At 41.1% G+C, this 18,254-nt stretch overlaps 1 protein-coding gene across 1 annotated transcript in view; it reads left to right on the forward strand.

Moving 5' to 3' along the window:
- Positions 1-18,254, forward strand: part of LOC134534279 (protein madd-4) — a 191,240-nt gene that overhangs the window by 129,510 nt on the left and 43,476 nt on the right. Inside the window, exons 14-19 of the mRNA XM_063373000.1 lie at positions 1,834-2,174; positions 4,632-4,936; positions 6,476-6,606; positions 7,516-7,662; positions 8,548-8,744; positions 14,928-15,083. Of these exons, the coding sequence (XP_063229070.1) occupies positions 1,834-2,174; positions 4,632-4,936; positions 6,476-6,606; positions 7,516-7,662; positions 8,548-8,744; positions 14,928-15,083 (1,277 nt within the window). The remainder of the gene's footprint in view (positions 1-1,833; positions 2,175-4,631; positions 4,937-6,475; positions 6,607-7,515; positions 7,663-8,547; positions 8,745-14,927; positions 15,084-18,254) is intronic.

Consider the following 18,254-nt stretch of genomic DNA (forward strand, 5'->3'; position numbering starts at 1 on the left):
CTAATTTGATCATTTTTTTGGAGTCTACATTTTCCTGACACAATCATTCCACTTAACATTGCATATGTCCTGTATATGATCTAAGTGACGATAAATCAGGTCAAATAGTTTCATATTTTAACGTCTTCTCGACTGAAATAAAAAACTTCTCAAGAATTAAAGGGAGAAGGGGGATAAATCACATCCATTTTTTCTTCTGGCTAAGCCCATAAGTATCCTTAAAAATTTGTCTGAAATGTATCCAAATATGTTTATATATTTTGTATTCGAACTTGGAATGTTTCAATGTTTAAATAATGTGCCAACTGTACAATTTGGGGTTTGAAGCCCTGGCCAAAGTCATTAAGCATATCATATCTTCAGCATTTAAGTGGCATCATCTGTTGGCGATTGCGTCCCGACCTGTCCGCGTGCTCTTTACCAACCCTTTTAAAGGGTTGTCAGAAATAAATGTTAAGTGTATCCTTTGCATTAACTGGGTATAATTTTCCAGTGCATATTGAGTTTCAACAAAAACGCATCAAACTTTAGAAATAATTGACAATTATTTTAATTTGTGAAATTTTATAATAGATCTATTAAATTGCTTTGCTTGAAATAGTGTATTTGTACTATTTAGTTAAAAGTCTAACTTTTACTATTTGATAAATCTGAATCAATTATTTCTTGGACATTTATTGTTGAGAAAGGTCATTTTCATGGATTTGTAAGTCATGTTCAGTAGTGTCAAATAATTTTTTTATTAATTTCTAGATAATTACATTAACTTTGTGTTACGGTCACTAAATAGAAGTTCCTCACTAGAACCTTAAGGTGACCGCCTGGCTGGACGCACGAGCTCTGAAAGCGCAGGGTCTCTAAGGACGACACTGGCTCGTGTAACGCACGCCTCTTCGCCTCTACGCGCCAGGTGACGACCTGGAGCGCAGTCTTCGCGGCGGGAACGCGCCTCTGTGGGACTTTGAGCGGTGACTATTATTATATGCTGGGATATGAAAGATAAAGGCTCCCTTCACTTACCTGTACCATTTTCAAAATTGTGTGTAGAATTTTCACACCTAAAAATTTCCGTGAAAACACTAGTTTCGGGCTTTTTTTTTTTTTTTTTTTACTGTTCAAAAGACAAGTACAAACGACTCATTGGATGTTATTCGTAGCCAGATACTTCAAATAAACGTTGAGCTGTTTGCAAGTGACGCGTTAACACCTCGAGCTCTGTCCAGCCAGACGGTCAACATCTAAGGTCCCGTTCTACAATGGCACGGAAACCGAGACGGATCACGTAAACGGAGAACATTTCACCACACAAAGGGATTGAATTTCAAGATTACGAAATATTAATTTAATTTGTAACAAAAAAAATCTATTGGAGATCATAGCACGGGCAGAATATTCATATCTAATAAAAAAAAATAACAACTATATATTGTAGTTGGAACCATTTCGAACAAAGGGTAGCCTACAACTCACACGTAGTTTCGGTTCCCTGCAAGAATTTCCGAAGATTTCCGAAGTTTTTTTGCGTTTTTGGTACTAACGCCTTCTTCAGCCACTAAATCAGAAGTTTCCAATGAGAACAAGCATGTTGTGACTGACCTAACCTAACCTAACTTAACTCTTCGATATTTTTTTATTTTTAAATTTCAATTTTTTGAGAGAATTCCAGAAGTTGCACGAACGTGGTAGGGAACCGAAACTACGTGAGTCGAAAAAACCGTCTCTGGTTCCGTGCCGCAGCGGAACGGGGCCTGGTGGAGGGGATGGGGAGGGGAGAGGAGGGGAGGTGGTGAGGGGTGCCAACCTGACGCAGCGACGCCGCCGCTTGTTGCGCAGGCGTGCAGGAGTCGCTGATCACGTGTGTCCAGGACCACGACCAGAAGCCCGTGAGCCCGTACCTGTGCGCGCAGGAAGCGCGGCCCGAGGCCATCATCCGCACGTGCAACGACGTGCCGTGCCCGCCGCGCTGGAACTACTCCGACTTCCAGCCGTGCACCAAGCCGTGCGGCTTCGGCATCCAGACGCGCGAGGTGAACTGCATCCACGAGGTGACGCGCGGCGGCGCCAACACGGTGGTCGTGCCGAGCAGCATGTGCCCGCAGCCGCCGCCGCCCGACCGCCAGTACTGCAACGTGCTGGACTGCCCCGTGCGCTGGCACGCCGCCGAGTGGAGCAAGGTAGATTCCCCACGGGCGTCGCGACCCGGGGGGACACGTCCCCCCCCCCCCCCCAATAATAAAAGTCTTCAATTTCGTCCCCTCCAATAATATATTCAGTTTCGTAGTTATACTAAAAAATATTATTTCTGTGATATACAACCCATATGTTGCGCATGGTGCATTTAGTCCAATCGTGGTAATGTGAGCACCGTGTTTTTACAAATTTTGTTCTCTGAAAATATATGTTTATAAAAAAATAAATTATACATTGCAACCCACTATAATAAGAATATTTAGGAAAGAAAAATACCGAAAAACCAACTTTTTGCACCTTCACACCCCAAATTTTCCCGGGGGAGGACCCCCGGCCCCCCGCATTTTTTTCCAGGGGATGGATATTCCTCAACAACTAAATAAATTGCAGTCCCCCCCAAAAAAAATATATCCTTGCGACGCCCATGGATTCCCCCTCCCTCCCCCGGGTGCCCGTGGGCACGTTCCAACACTAGACCTCTAGAGATTTCAACCGTGCGAGAAACACTTCAATAAAAAAGAGCACCCAAGGAGATGCAAAAAAGTGGTTCATCACACCACGAAATACGTGGCTACCAAAATTAATTAAATTAATTTTCAGTAGTTGATATGCCTGATAATAATAGCTTATGCATTAGTTCTCACAGTCAATAGAGATAGCTATGCTGGTAATTAATTATAGAAGTATAGTATTGGCGGTCCGAGGTGTGGCACACCTGTGGTGTCGATCGCCAACTTGGATTGCGATGTCACGGTGGCCATCTTGGTGTCAAATTTCCTTAAAAATTTCTGAAAACCCCAAAAAAAATCCCAAAAATTCTTAGAATTTTTTTTACTCCTGCATGGCTTAAACCCTGCATGATAAGCGCGTGATAGGCTTCGGCCTGAGGTACACACAGAGTCTTCCCTACCCAGACCCTCCCAAACACTCTTAGTTTTAAACTTAGATTAGAAAACTTCAAAATCGTTTAAAATAGTTTCCGCACGATGCTCTAGCTGAATGGTAATGGAGAGTGTGTCGATGCTCTAGCTGAATGGTAATGGAGAGTGTGTCGATGCTCTAGCTGAATGGTAATGGAGAGTGTGTCGGTGCTCTAGCTGAATGGTAATGGAGAGTGTTTCGGTGCTCTAGCTGAATGGTAATGGAGAGTGTGTCGGTGTTCTAGCTGAATGGTAATGGAGAGTGTGTCGGTGCTCTAGCTGAATGGTAATGGAGAGTGTGTTGGTGTTCTAGCTGGATGAATGGGCATGTGGTAATGGAGAGTGTGTCGGTGTTCTAGCTGAATAAGGGGAATGTGGTAATGGAGAGTGTGTCGGTGCTCTAGCTGAATGGTAATGGAGAGTGTGTCAATGCTCTAGCTGAGTGGTAATTGAGAGTGTGTCGGTGCTCTAGCTGAATGGTAATGGAGAGTGTGTCGGTGCTCTAGCTGAGTGGTAATGGAGAGTGTGTCGGTGCTCTAGCTGAATGGTAATGGATAGTGTGTCGGTGTTCTAGCTGGATGAATGGGCATGTGGTAATGGAGAGTGTGTCGGTGTTCTAGCTGAATAAGGGGAATGTGGTAATGGAGAGTGTGTCGGTGCTCTAGCTGAATGGTAATGGAGAGTGTGTCGATGCTCTAGCAGAATGGCAATGGAGAGTGTGTCGATGCTCTAGCTGAATAAGGGGAATGTGGTAATGGAGAGTGTGTCGATGCTCTAGCAGAATGGCAATGGAGAGTGTGTCGATGCTCTAGCTGAATAAGGGGAATGTGGTAATGGAGAGTGTGTCGGTGCTCTAGCTGAATGGTAATGGAGAGTGTTTCGGTGCTCTAGCTGAATGGTAATGGAGAGTGTGTCGGTGTTCTAGCTGAATGGTAATGGATAGTGTGTCGGTGTTCTAACTGGATGAATGGGCATGTGGTAATGGAGAGTGTGTCGGTGTTCTAGCTGAATAAGGGGAATGTGGTAATGGAGAGTGTGTCGGTGCTCTAGCAGAATGGCAATGGAGAGTGTGTCGATGCTCTAGCTGAGTGGTAATGGAGAGTGTGTCGGTGCTCTAGCTGAATGGTAATGGATAGTGTGTCGGTGTTCTAGCTGGATGAATGGGCATGTGGTAATGGAGAGTGTGTCGGTGTTCTAGCTGAATAAGGGGAATGTGGTAATGGAGAGTGTGTCGGTGCTCTAGCTGAATGGTTACGGAGAGTGTGTCGATGCTCTAGCCGAGTGGAAACGGAGGGTGTGTCGGTGCTCTAGCTGAATGGTTACGGAGGGTGTGTCGATGCTCTAGCCGAGTGGTAACGGAGGGTGTGTCGGTGCTCTAGCTGAATGGTTACGGAGAGTGTGTCGATGCTCTAGCAGAATGGCAATGGAGAGTGTGTCGATGCTCTAGCTGAATGGTAACGGAGAGTGTGTCGATGCTCTAGCCGAGTGGTAACGGAGAGTGTGTCGGTGTGCCCGTGGCAGTGCTCGCGGAGCTGCGGCGGCGGCGTGAAGACGCGGCAGGTGGACTGCAAGCAGGTGATGGCGCAGAACCACGTGGTGCCGCGGCCGCCCTCCAAGTGCCCCGCTGCCAAGCCGGCCGACAGGAAGCCCTGCAACACCAAGGCGTGCGCCCCCGAGACGGAGCGGCCGCACATCGCCGCCTCCAACACCACCTACGTGCAGCAGAAGGCGGCCAAGAAGAAGGTCACGCTCAAGGTGGGCGGCCAGGCCACCGTCTTCTGGGGCACGCAGGTCAAGATCAAGTGCCCCGTCAAGAGGTTCAACAGGTCTGTGCCATGTCCTTTGTTCTGTGACCTCTGAAGTTAGCTTCCTCATTTTTAGGCTAGGTTAGGTTAGGTATTGTTAGGTCACTTTACAAACTAACCACTGTCAGAAAAATCCTGAAGGGCTGCCCATCCAAGCGGCAACAATTCAGACAACCTTTCAAAAACATTTCTGTCAGAAAAATCCTGAAGGGCTGTCCTTTCAAGGCGCAACAATTAAGACAACCTTTCAAAAACACCACTGTCAGAAAAATCCTGAAGGGCTGCCCTTCCAAGGGGCAACAATTCAGACAACCTTTCAAAAACACCACTGTTAAGGATATCCTGATGGGCTGTCCTTCCAAGGGGCAACAATTCAGGATTATAAAATTACGAAAATAGACACATTTTAAGATACTGGAAGGGCTGCCCTTCCAGTCGCTTTACAAACTGACCACTGTCAGAAAATTCCTAAATGGCTGCCCATCCAAGGGGCAACAATTCAGACAACCTTTCAAAAACACTACTGTCAGAAAAATCTTGAAGGGCTGCCCTTCCAAGTTCCCCTGAGGAACTGGGAAAGGTCACCAGTGAGCATTGGAAAGATAAGTCGCGTACCAGCCCGCCGCGAAACACGAGGTTTCGAACGTCCTCAGAATCATGACAGTGGCTTCTAGCAGCGGGGTCACTGCCCGACGAGGAAACCCTGAGTGTAAGCCCCCCGCCTCACACCCATCCAGAGAACGCCATTAACAAATAATTCGAGATAACGAGACGGTCGGTACCTACCACGAATACGATGGCTGATGGGCCATGTGGCACACACAACACCTCTGGCATAGAGTCGCGTACCTAAACGTTCCTGCCGCGCCGAGTTTCACCATTCGGACAATGAGAAGGGGGAGGGGGTGTTTTTTAGGGGCAGAGTCGACTATCCACCTTGCAGCCTCGTGACTGTTCGTGTTAATGGCCGTGGTGGACCCGAGGGGACTCAAAGGAATGGTGTCAACTGAACTTACTAGCAATATCCGCTAAAATGAATGAATGAATTAAGTTATAAATGTTTCATCGACATCAGGGTCACTGGTAAAATTGGCAGGTGATTATATGATCATTGAGTATGGTATGAATGAATTAATGGGGGGACAAAAGCTGGTAATTACTCTGAGAAAACCCAGTAGCTCATAGCAACGTCCACCACGTTTTCCCACTAGCAAAAACTTCCAGGTTTGATTCCTCCAAGAACCTATTCCGGATTTTCCTGGTAGGAGGGAAGTGATGTGCAGCCCCCTATATCCACTTCACTGCCAATTGACTAATTGAAGTCCCTGTGAACTTAAAATCAAGTGCTGCTCAAGCAAAAAGTATCTGAATGGGGTTCGATTGTTGCCGAAATACACAATGCAGCGAAGCAAATAATTCCAGATTAAAGAGCGCCTATGTGCTGCATGATTGTATTCATCTCGTATAAGCATTGTCAGTGTTGGTTGTGCAAATTAATGATTACCCAATTTGTAATATAAACAAACATTTACATGTTAATAATGTATGCTCCTATTTCAGAACAAAGATTCTGTGGACCAAGGATCGCACCACTTACCTTTCTAACAACAAGAAGTACAAAATTTCAAAAAAAGGTGCATTAAGAATTCAAGACGTCACACACAGAGATAGTGGCGTATATACGTGCGTCGGTAAGTGAATTAGTTCAATAATCTTGATTCCTGAAGGTACAAAACACATTGAAAGTTTTTTGAACTTAAGTTATTTCGTACAAGGATGACTTGTTTATTGTTTGAAGCAGTGTGTTAGCATCATGGACGTCTCTGGCCTCATTAAGTTGGGGGGGGGGGGAGGAAGCATAAAAGAAATCTATTTATTTATTTAAATGCTAGTACCTCCTTCGAGTTAAGTATAAAATATCTGTTTAATTTCCAACTATGCTTTGTATATAATTTTTATTTGACACATGATCTAATACTATATGTCATCACTGTAAATACATGTATTTCATAAACATGAAAATATATTAATATATATAAATCCAGTGTCCTAATGTTTGTTTCCAGTGAACGCTTCACTCTTCAAGTCAACCGATTTTGATGAAAATTGGCATTTATGTGTAACTTTTTCCAACTTGAGAGATAGGATGGTTTTTATTTAGTTTTTTATTATGTCTTAATAATTTATAATTAATAATAAACTGATTTTCAATGTTGATTGGTGTTTAAGCCCGGGAAACAGTGGGTACTTCGTCTCCATGACAACGTTGCGTGCTCGAGAGTCGGGAAACCATCGGTGCTATTCGTTTTTTTCTTCGGTACATCACAAAGCATTGTATTAAGGTTTAGTCAAAATTAATTAATTTTTCATTTTATTTCGTGTATTATAACTGTAAATAAGAGATTTGGTCTCATTTTTCTCCCCCATTAATACAACCGTGCGAAGCCGGGTCGGGCAGCTAGTTATAAATAAAACTACTGGATGTACTTGTACGTGTCCCCCACGTCCTCCCTGCCAGAGACGCCCATGGTTAGCACCATATACCTGGGGTAATGGTGAGGAAGTGCTCAACAAGCAACACCGGTCGCTGTGTCCCCCAGCCGGGCTGTCGACGGCAGACCTGGCGCTGGCCGTCAGGTCGCGCCCGGGGGAGTTCCTCAGCTCGGAGGAGATCGAGCACCAGAACAGGAACGGCAACCGGATACCGGACCGCGCCGGACTCGACGACCCCAACATCGACATTCAAGGTTGGTCAGCGGCTCGTCAGCAGGGACGCCTGCATTTCGCGAATACATTTCGTCAAGGTATTCCACTAAATACTGTAGCTTTTCTCCTGTGGTTTATTGGCTGAGGTCGGGAAGGGAGAGGTGTCGTCCCGCTCTCGACGGGGCCAATGAGAATGTGGTCACCGTACTGCTGCACCTTCACAATTTGCCATGACTTAGAAAAAAAGCTACAGTGTTTTGTGAAATACCTTGACATGAAATTAAATCGCGAAATACAGGTGTCTCTGTTTATGAGCCGTTCAATGCACAAAGAAAGTAAGATAAGAGTCGCGATTCGATGTTTTAACTGACGCTCTTGTTTTTTTCTTTGGAAATCTGCGAACTGTGAATTTATAGACAACCTAATAACGTAAAATTTGTTAACTTTAGAAAGTAAATGTTGGCAACCTTGATTTTTTTTTATCGTACGTTGCTGGGAATATTCACTATAAACTTATAAGACTAGCTGTTTTGCAATAAGGAAAAATCCAAAGATATTTTTTTTTTTCAAAATTCAAAATTTCATAGTTGCAAAGTATGAGTGTGGAAAACTATAACCTCAGTTTCAAGTTCAACAAAAAAATACGCGTGCACATGTCTCCACATGTGCACACTCTCCACGTGTACCTACACATGGCAGCAAAACTTATTCCATTGCTATCTACTATTTGTTGCTACCAAGAAAATTCAACCTTATCAAAAATCATTATACTCAATACGCCACTCCGTTAATACAACATCACATAAATTCTGACCTGAGAATGTTTGGGAAATTTATTTAAGTTATTATGTATAATTAATTTCAGTGTTTTCTTTATGGGATTTCCTTTTGCATGACACCGTGAAATGTTGGCTGTGTTGACGCAGCGGGCCCCATCCACGACGCGCGACGGCCGTTCCCGCTGGGGGACGACCTGAGCCACGAGAAGCCCGGCGAGGTGCTGCCCCCGCCGCCCCAGAAGGCGAACCGCCTCTGGCCGCCCGACACGCCGCCGCCGCCGCCGCCGCCGCCCCCGGCACGCGGGCCCGACGAGGTAACTGTCTCCGACCCTCGCCGCCAGCAGGTGCTGAGGATCTCGATCACACCGCCGAGTACGGGGTGTCCAGAACAGAATGTCTCGCTTTCAATGGTATATTTTAACAGTATAAAAGTTGCATATATTCTGGAGAAAAAAAAAATTGTTTAACACCAATTATTATTTCACATTAGAAAATAGTTGATAACAATGCATCCCATTAATTATGTGATATGGTAAAACAAAGTCTTTAATATTAAATTATATAAAAATAATGTTTGACAAAAAAGGTTTGAAACCAAGATGACTTCTTTCAGTTACGTTTCCTTACAAGTAAGAATGGAATATATCATATGAAGCTCAGGATGAAATACAACAAAATAATTATCATTATATTTTTTTTTACATATAAAATATTTTAAATACTTTTTTTTAAATATCGAGACATTATAGAGTTGTGTCTACGACTTTCGTGCTCTTTGGGTATATATCTGACAATAGCGGACGCCGAAAGGACAGCGCTAATAGTAAATATCGCACATTGGAGAGAGAGAGAGAGAGAGAGAGAGAGAGAGAGAGTAAGAGAGTGAGAGTGAATGCCCATTAAAATGTACACTGCAATCTAAAGCCCATTTACAACAAATCATGCATAAAATTGAAGGTAAACTTTCCTAGTTTTATTTTTTTATATACTTTCCATACGTAGACCTTCATTTATACGGTACACATCCAACCTAAAGTCCAATTATTCCCAAAATTTGGTTAACACGTCCAGAGTAATGGAAACAATAGCCTCTTCAATTCTGTGTCTCAACTCTGGCAAATTATTAGATAGCGGCGGAACGTAGACACGATCTTTTATAAAGCCCCAAAGGAAAAAGATCCCATGGCGTTATGTCAGGTGAACGTGGAGGCCAGCGAAAAAAAGAGCTTTTCGTCTCGAACATTATACGACCAATCCAACGGTCAGGGACTTGGACGTTCAAACACTCTCGTACAAAGAGATTCAAATGGGGAGGTTTGAAATTACAGATTCACTCTTAGCAAATTTCAGAATACAATACCTTTACGCTCAGGATTCGTCGTTTAGTTTAGGTGGTGCTGCAAGCGAGAAAACAACAAACCCGTATTCGTGCATACACTTATTTAAAACTGTTTGAGTGTATCTTTAATTGTGACCTTGAACCAAAATTCTACAATGCTCACAGTTGTTACTATTAAAGTTTATAATTGGGACATTCGTTTATGGACATACTGTACTCGCCCATGTCGCACCTCAGACGAACTGCGCTGCTGGACATTATCCACAACCATTTTATAATGATTTTCTTTTAAATATTTTTTACATTGTAAATATTTTCATGGGAAACTGTGAATTTTGTATTACAAACTCCATGATTTCCGTAATTGCCCAACCATAGTTCACCATATACTTAACCCCTGTTAAGTATAGCCCAATTTTTTTATTGGAGGTCGTAAAGATAATCAAGGCACTGATTTTGGAAAGACTGTTAGGAGTCATCGCCTCTGCCAAAACACTTGAGAAAAAAAATTTGTGATTGAATAGATACCCAGCACAAACCTTATTCATTTCTTCGTAAATCCTTGGTGTCTATAGTAGCAAAGTGGTGTTTAATTGCACCACCTTATTCCTGCAAGCTTGAATGTGGTACTATTTCTTAAATTAAATTAAATTTAAAAATATATTTTTATTAAAATTTTGAATATGCGTTGGTCTTCTTAAGTAGGTACCCACAACTAAAAAGGCAAGTGTGATGTTCTGTCACCATAATGTTTTTCGAAATTTTCCATTATATTATCATGTATATCATACAATGATGGACAGTAGGCTACTAATATTATATCATATGGAGGAACATAGGTAAACATTTTTTTCTTTAAGTTTTTGATAAATAATTTTAACATAATTCATGCAAACAAAATTTTTCCAAGTACTATAGTTTTTAGTTACTGTTAGTAAAATCACTCTTCATAGAACTATAGTCAATTTTTGAATAGTGAAAATTATGTGATTCAGAAGATTACTTCATAATTACATGGAACTGTTTTTCTACATCTACTGTTATGTACTAATAAAACAGCCTAAATAATTATTTCAGACTTTTAATTTTTTTTTATAGTTGGCAATCTGAAAATGCTTCCCCTTGTAGGGACAAGACATGTCATTCATTCCTATATACCAACCACGACAACACACGAGCTTTTAAAAGAAAATAGGTATAAAATATATTATATATAATTAATACATTATATAAAATATAATAAAGTCGATAAGCTTTGTAACTCACCCGTGCGACCGGGGTGGACTAAGCACACACTATTAAGGGTAACAGCAGAGGGTGCGAACGAAGAGAAGGGTGCGAAAGAAGATGACTCTTAACTCTCAAGTTAAAGAGGGTTACGCCTCGCCATCTTGCAATTTAAAATATTTTTATACCGCTTGCAATAAAGCTTCCTTGCTATTTTTTTTCTTTGACATGGATAGGACTTAATTCAACACTTGTGAACTGGTGAGATTATCATGATAGCTGTAGTCGTCCACGTGAAAAAAAAAATAACTTATTTCCTTCGCGGCAATTATCTACTCATTAGAGCCCGTTAGTAAACATGTGGTTGCAAGAAGGTATAGAAGGTCAAGGCATGCCAAAAATCGAGATAAATAGTTCAAAATTATAATCCAAGAAGGTAGGGCTATTCCCTTAAGGACACACCAGGACATCTCCTTGTGGACCCGGTGACCTAGTCCTTCCCCTGCGAGTAACTGTAACACAGTCCTTAGTGAAGTGGCTTGGTGGAAACTAGGGATAGAGCAGATCAAATCTTAATTATTCAAAATATTTGAGGAAGGAAAACTCGGATAATTAAAAACCCTTATACCTGTGTAGTTGACAAGGACTACATGCGTTATTTTTCCCTGCTGAAGATATTGAATAAATGTTTGTGCTCACCACCGGCTACATTGTTAAATAAGTTTTGTTGTATCACTTCTGGAAACATTTTTGACACAAAAAATAAATTGTAAGTACCAAAAATATATAAATATCCTTTTTTATTTTAAAAATAAAACTTTAATTGTTTGAATGTTCCTTAAAAACTTTGTGAGTATGTGTATTATGTATTTTATTTTATTTCTGACTCTTGACATCTAGACTCGGATTCAAGGCACTCGTTGATACCCCTTTCATAAGAGTAGCACAGAGATGACCAGAAGAATGGGGTTGGGGCGATGGAGATGACTGGGATGAATTGAACGAGGCTAAACTTATCAAAAATCTTTTCTCGTCATCTTGAAGTTCGTCAGCTCTCCACAGCTATTATTCCATGTTTTTCACAGTTTGTACATAATTTTTCCAGTTTTCTTTTGATACGTGGTCATAACCCTTTGTTATTAAGGACTCCATATAATGTGCCTTGAAAGTTGTGTTATGCAGTCTTACGAACGATTTCACTTGGGCCCATACCATTTCATTAGGGATTAGCTTGCAATGATACGGGGGCAAGCGAAGTACAGTTCGACCTACGCATTTGGCTATTTCTCCAAGTTTGTATTTTTTGTACTTGTGCCTTTCTCGTCCTACTATGTGTAGCAATTCCCGCTTAATCATACTGGCATCATAAGGAATGCTTTTTTCCGTGAGCCACTGTCTTATATCCCCCACACACCAACGTTGCACGGGAATCGGTTCACACATCCTGCTATGGTATGACGCATTATCCAAAACAAAAACAGATCCCTCTGGAGTGTTTCGCAAAAATTGTTCGGTAAACCACTTTTCATACCCATCTGCAGTCATTTCATCATGAGCGTCAGCTGTGTTCTTTTTGCACAAGAAAGTAAGGGCAGCATTTTGAACAAAACCGTCCTCATTACCTGCATGCACTAATGCGAAACGTGCACCTCGTCCTGTAGGAGGTTTAAGGCCTGAACTAAGGCCTTCAATGGCTGCCTGCCGAGCGCTCTTCACTGTTGTATCTTTCCATGCCTTTTCCACACTGAGCCCCACATTTACCCAAGATTCATCTGTATAGATAACTGGTTTTCCTAAATCCCTAAATCTTTTTACTTCTCTCAAGTAGGTATGCCGCCAATGAATTATGTCATCACGTTCTATGAATACTGCCTTGTTTCCTCTTCTTAAATACTCAAACCCAATGTCGTGAAGGAACCTATGCAGGGTGGTACAAGAGAAATCTGGTAGTGATTCGTCACTATTCACTTTAGCTAAAATGACATTTAAAGTTGGAGGAATGTTAGCAAACAAAAAAAGTGTGAACGATCTGCCGTAGCCCACTCTGCACAATGCCATCGTAAGTTTGTTTTCAGCAATTTTTCTGTTTGTCTTTCCTATTTGATTTTACCTTACCAGGCGTACTTAGGGTACCATGTCGCTGCAGTTCCGTCCTTGTGTTGTAAATGGTTCGTTCGGAACAGCCGGTTGCTTTGGAAGCTTCCTTAATTGCACTGCACACACTCATATTTTTTTTTAAATACTCAAATACATTCAACACAATTTTGTGCTCCCTCCCGCGTAGCATACCGATATAATTTCTTTCGGTGTTCTATCTTCCATATTTTATATGTACGTAATAAAAATAAATGTAGAAAATAAAATCACGTATGTTAATATATAATTTGTCAAAATTATAACTGTAACGAGTCACCGGACACAACGCGTTGCTTCGTCGCGAGACGCGATACTAACTGGGGGGGAGCTGAATTGTTGCCCCTTGGAAGGGCAGCCCTTCAGGATTTTTCTGGCAATGGTTTGTTTGTACAGCGACTGGAAGGGCAGCCCATCCAATTTCTGAAAACATATTTCTTTAAGTGTTTAAATAATCCTGAAAACTTGCGTGGTTAGTTTGTAAAGTAACCTAACCTAACCTAACCTAAACTAGCCTAAACTAACCACTGTCAGAAATATCCTGAAGGGCTGCCCATCCAAGGGGCAACAATTCAGACAACCTTTCAAAAACACTACTGTCAAAAAAATCCTGATGGGCTGCCCTTCCAAGGGGCAAGTTTTCAGGATTATTTAAACACTTAAAGAAACGTGTTTTCATAAATTGGATGGGCTGCCCTTCGAGTCGCTGTGCAAACAAACCATTGCCAGAAAAATCCTGAAGGGCTGCCCTTCCAAGGGGCAGCATTTCAGTCGCCCCCTAACTGGCAGGCTGGTTTTCAGAAATTATGTGTCTAAGGAAATACATGGTTGACTAAGGAAGCCATGTATTTGAAATTGCTTGCAGGACAGAACACCACTTATCTAAACACACGACCCTGTTTCCTCTTACGACGGCAGCTTGTGAGAGAAACCTCTATTGGAGCGCGCTCTTGTACTGATAAGACACATCTTTAACAGCTATTGCCACGGAAACTGTAGAAGCAATTGAGATGGAGATGATTTTAAAAACTAATTCAATTCATTGTGAACATTTTTCACGCTTTCGTCCCCCATCTATCTTTAATAGAAAAAAAATTCCGCTGGTCAACTTTTTGATGTGTAGTTTGTGAGAAAATGCATTTCAATATATTAAAAAAATTATTTAAGTGAAACCTGTACAGTTTTTGTCTTAACATTGGTTGGTGTCATCCTAAGGCATTAATTAATTAATAAAAAAATCTGAATGAAATACACATGTAGGTTTTTTTTTTATGTGAAACATCTCGGAATACTTCAAAACAGTTCGCAGTGAATAAATTATGTTTTTTTAATTTTTACGGACACTTAAAATATTGTTAAGTATTCAAAATAAGCATTGCCTGATGCGTATTTCGATGCTATACAATATGAAAAAAAGCTTGGTCCAAAAATTTAAATTTAAATTTCGTTTGATATTTGGCAACAACGCACGAAGAAACAAGGACAGCGCTAACGGCAATCGCCGTATGTTAGAGAGAGAGAGAGAGAGAGAGAGAATGCGCCCATTTACTTCCACACTGCAATCTAAGAGTGGGATGCTCTATAGCAGATGGAAGGCGTTTTCTGTCATTTCCGAAATCGTTACCGTCCTCGCGTGTGAGACGCCTCGGTTCAGGCGGCCGCGGCGAGCGCGCGGCTGACGGGAGAGAGAGTGAGTCCCCGGCGCGCGGCTGACGGGAGAGTGTGTCCCCGGCGCGCGGCTGACGGGAGAGTGTGTCCCCGGCGCGCGGCTGACGGGAGAGTGTGTCCCCGGCGCGCGGCTGACGGGAGAGTGTGCTGTGTCGCGCAGGTGCCCGCGGCCGCGCCCTCTCGCGGGCCGGTCGCGGCGACGGAGCCCCCCGCGTCGCCCCCGCGCATGTCCGACTCGGTGGGCGACCCCCCGCCCGTCAGCTCGGGCGGGGCCCGCCCCTTGCCGCACATCCAGCAGCTGTTGGCCAACCTGCAGGTGAGCTGCCCGTGGCCGGCAGTCAGTCCCCCCCACCACCCCACCCCCACAAGGTGCACACTCATTGCAACGACGCAATCGCACAGGAGAGACCTCTCGCAGACATTCCGTCTGTGAACTCTATCATTATTTCAATTACTGGTTGAGCCCTTCAGTAACATTTTGCGTTTAATAAATTAAAATTCCAAAAATTTACAATTTAAACCTTTACCAGAATCGGTCAGTAAAGCAGTAAATAATTCTATCCGAAAACACGCTGTAAAGCATTTTTTTTTTTAATAATTTAATAATCATTATTTCTCTTCTTCGATACTATTTCAACTTAATGTTGCTACAAAATTTTTGAATGCTGCAATTCCCCAAATTGAAGTTGACAGTTTTCCATAAACCTCAGGTTAAGTTTGGTTGCATGCCACTACATGTTTGCAAATTTTTGCTACCCTTTAACAGTATAATTTAACTCAGAAGATGTTTTCTGTTAAATTTAATACTGCAGTAACACTACGTCTGACTTTGCCGCAATGAGACATTGGAAATGGCCATTGCTCATACACGTCTCAGTAAGTCTGGTAGCGTGTTGGTGTTTAAGCTCTTCTTGGCTAAGTGAGGTTATTTTTTATTTCCTTCTGTAGCACAGTTTTATTTAGAATTGTGTGGACACAAAAAAAATATTAATTCACTAATATAACCACTGATTATCCAGCAGAAAGCTATTGAAAATGGAAATACTGTAGTTGTTGCGACAAGTTAATGTGGTAGGGCCTACTGATTTTGATAATCATGAGAAGGAAAAAAAAAAGATATTTTAAATGAATAAAAGGAAAGGAGTCAAACAAACGAGGTCAAAAATATTTAAGACCTTACAGACAGTTCAGTACTGGCAGGTGGAACATACTGTCAGTGATTTAATTTTTTTTGTAACAAGAAGAAATTCCAAAATATTATGTTGTCTCTGACTTTTTCTGGTAATCCTTCGTTAAAACCTTTTATTTACTTACTTGTCCAGATACTTTAAAATAGCTATCTCTAAATTGATCATTGAATATTTACTCTAATTTTTGGATGTACTTATTTACTTATTGGCACATATATAAAAATTTAGTTGCATTTTCAGCGATTTGCTTTAAAAATGTTTCTTATCTTTAAAATATGATTTATTGCATTAAATTATGATAAACATTTATTTAGTCACAATACTTCTTTCCCAATGAATGACAACAGAATTTTTTGTATTGTCTGCGAAGTCAATACTGTGCTAGAATTGCAGTCATTAAGTGTGCACTTTTCCCTGTAGGTGAATGTTGTCAGTCTTTTTGTTAAGGCAGTCTTTTATGTTCGTTATAGTCCCATTTTGTTTACAAGCATGCTGTATCGAAGAATGTAGTTAAACAGGTCGCCCAACGTTTTTATTGGTGTCTCTGATCTCTTTGAATGTCCACCTCATACAGTTATCCTCCATTGGGCAATCTCCATATCAAGTCATCACTACAATGACAATGAATTTTCGTTACGATTTGGACCAAGCTGAGTTGAAACATACATAATTTTCTTATTGGTAAAGCGAAAGAAAATTTTGGGCCTCCTGTGTTTCGCCGTTGTTGTTTCATTTCTTCATTCAGTTATTTTCTGTTCATGTATTTTTAGTTGTAATGAGTATATGTTTTGCATCGAGGGCATGCTGTTTAACTGTGCTATATTCCACATTTTCTCTCTGGAAAACATCACGGCATGTAGATCCAGCTTGCAGTTGTTGGTGTCAAGTCAGGTTCCGTTGTACACAACCTCATACCTCTTGACCTCTCGACTGTGGAGCCAGTGTAACCTCGTACACTGTTTTACATGGAGAACTAAAGTTTACATTTATTTTGAGTTTTGTTCCAAGGCATTATTCATGCAATTTCTAAGTCTCCCCGAAATTTGGGCAGTTCACATTTTTGTTTTGAATACTTTTTTTTTAAGTATTACCTAAGTGCAAATGTATTAAGGTTCATAAAAATCAAGCCATCGCGATGTTCAGATAGCAGGGGTTTTAGCAACAATTTAGATTTATTAATTTTTTTCTATTATTTCGAAAGTAATATTAATCGTCCAAAATATTAGCATAAAAATATATATATTTTTATTTTTGCATATTTTATTGTCTTTGTTTTGGTCTGTTAATTAGCAGGGTCCAGCATGTGACCGGAGAGAGAACGAAATAACACATTATTTCCCGCGGCAGCTGCAGATGATTTAACAGTTAACACTAGGCCACGAATTTTGGCTTCAACAAAGATCCATAGCTGGATACTGTAGTTTATTGAGCCAAAAATTAAATTTTAGTTGTGCACTGGAAGTTAAGGATAACATTATTTATTTTAATTAATTATTGACGTGATAACGTCTTATAAATCGATGAACGCCGGCTGCACGCACGAAAAAGCATGACTCATTGTCACGTTTCGCCTGAGCCGAGCGTGCAAGAACCGGCTAACCACCGTGCGAGAAAATCTTCTATAATATCAAACAGGTTAAGGCGGGCTTTTTAAATAATTGTTCGTGATTATATTTGAACAAATTATTTAAATTAAATTTGCAAAAACTTTAAATGATATTTGAAAATTAAAAAGTATGCAATTTTTCATCAATGTTTTCTTATGACGTTATCACGTAAAATTATCGTCCGTAAACCCACTTTACAGACAACCCCCTTTTTTTCTTTGGCTATTGTCGAAAGGGGGATGGGAAAGTTACGGGGGATGTTAATAGCCATAAACTTAGTAGAGACCCATGCCATTAATCACCTGAGATGATATCAATCAAACTTGAAAACCCGAAATCAAGAGTAGCTGGGCTTATACACAACATCTTGGGTACACGCTGTTAACATGTAAATAAAAGAATGAAAATGTATTTGACTGAAAGGTATTTGTTTCATTCAGTATAAGTATTGGCATTATGCATGATAGTGGAATGTGTTAGTAAAGTATAGAGTAATAGTTATTAATTGTGATTATTATTTGCAAATAATTATTTTGTGCTAATAGATACAATTTATTATTCGTGCTTGACTTTTGGTTTCATTTTGAATTGTGTGTGTATGGCATCGGATATTCAGAGTGTTCACACAAATCTGAAGAAATATTTCCTTGACCTTTCTACTGACTTTTCGTGACCAAAATTACAAATTTC

The sequence above is a fragment of the Bacillus rossius genome, chromosome 1 (genome assembly GCF_032445375.1).
Source record: "Bacillus rossius redtenbacheri isolate Brsri chromosome 1, Brsri_v3, whole genome shotgun sequence".
NCBI classification, from domain to species: domain Eukaryota; kingdom Metazoa; phylum Arthropoda; class Insecta; order Phasmatodea; family Bacillidae; genus Bacillus; species Bacillus rossius.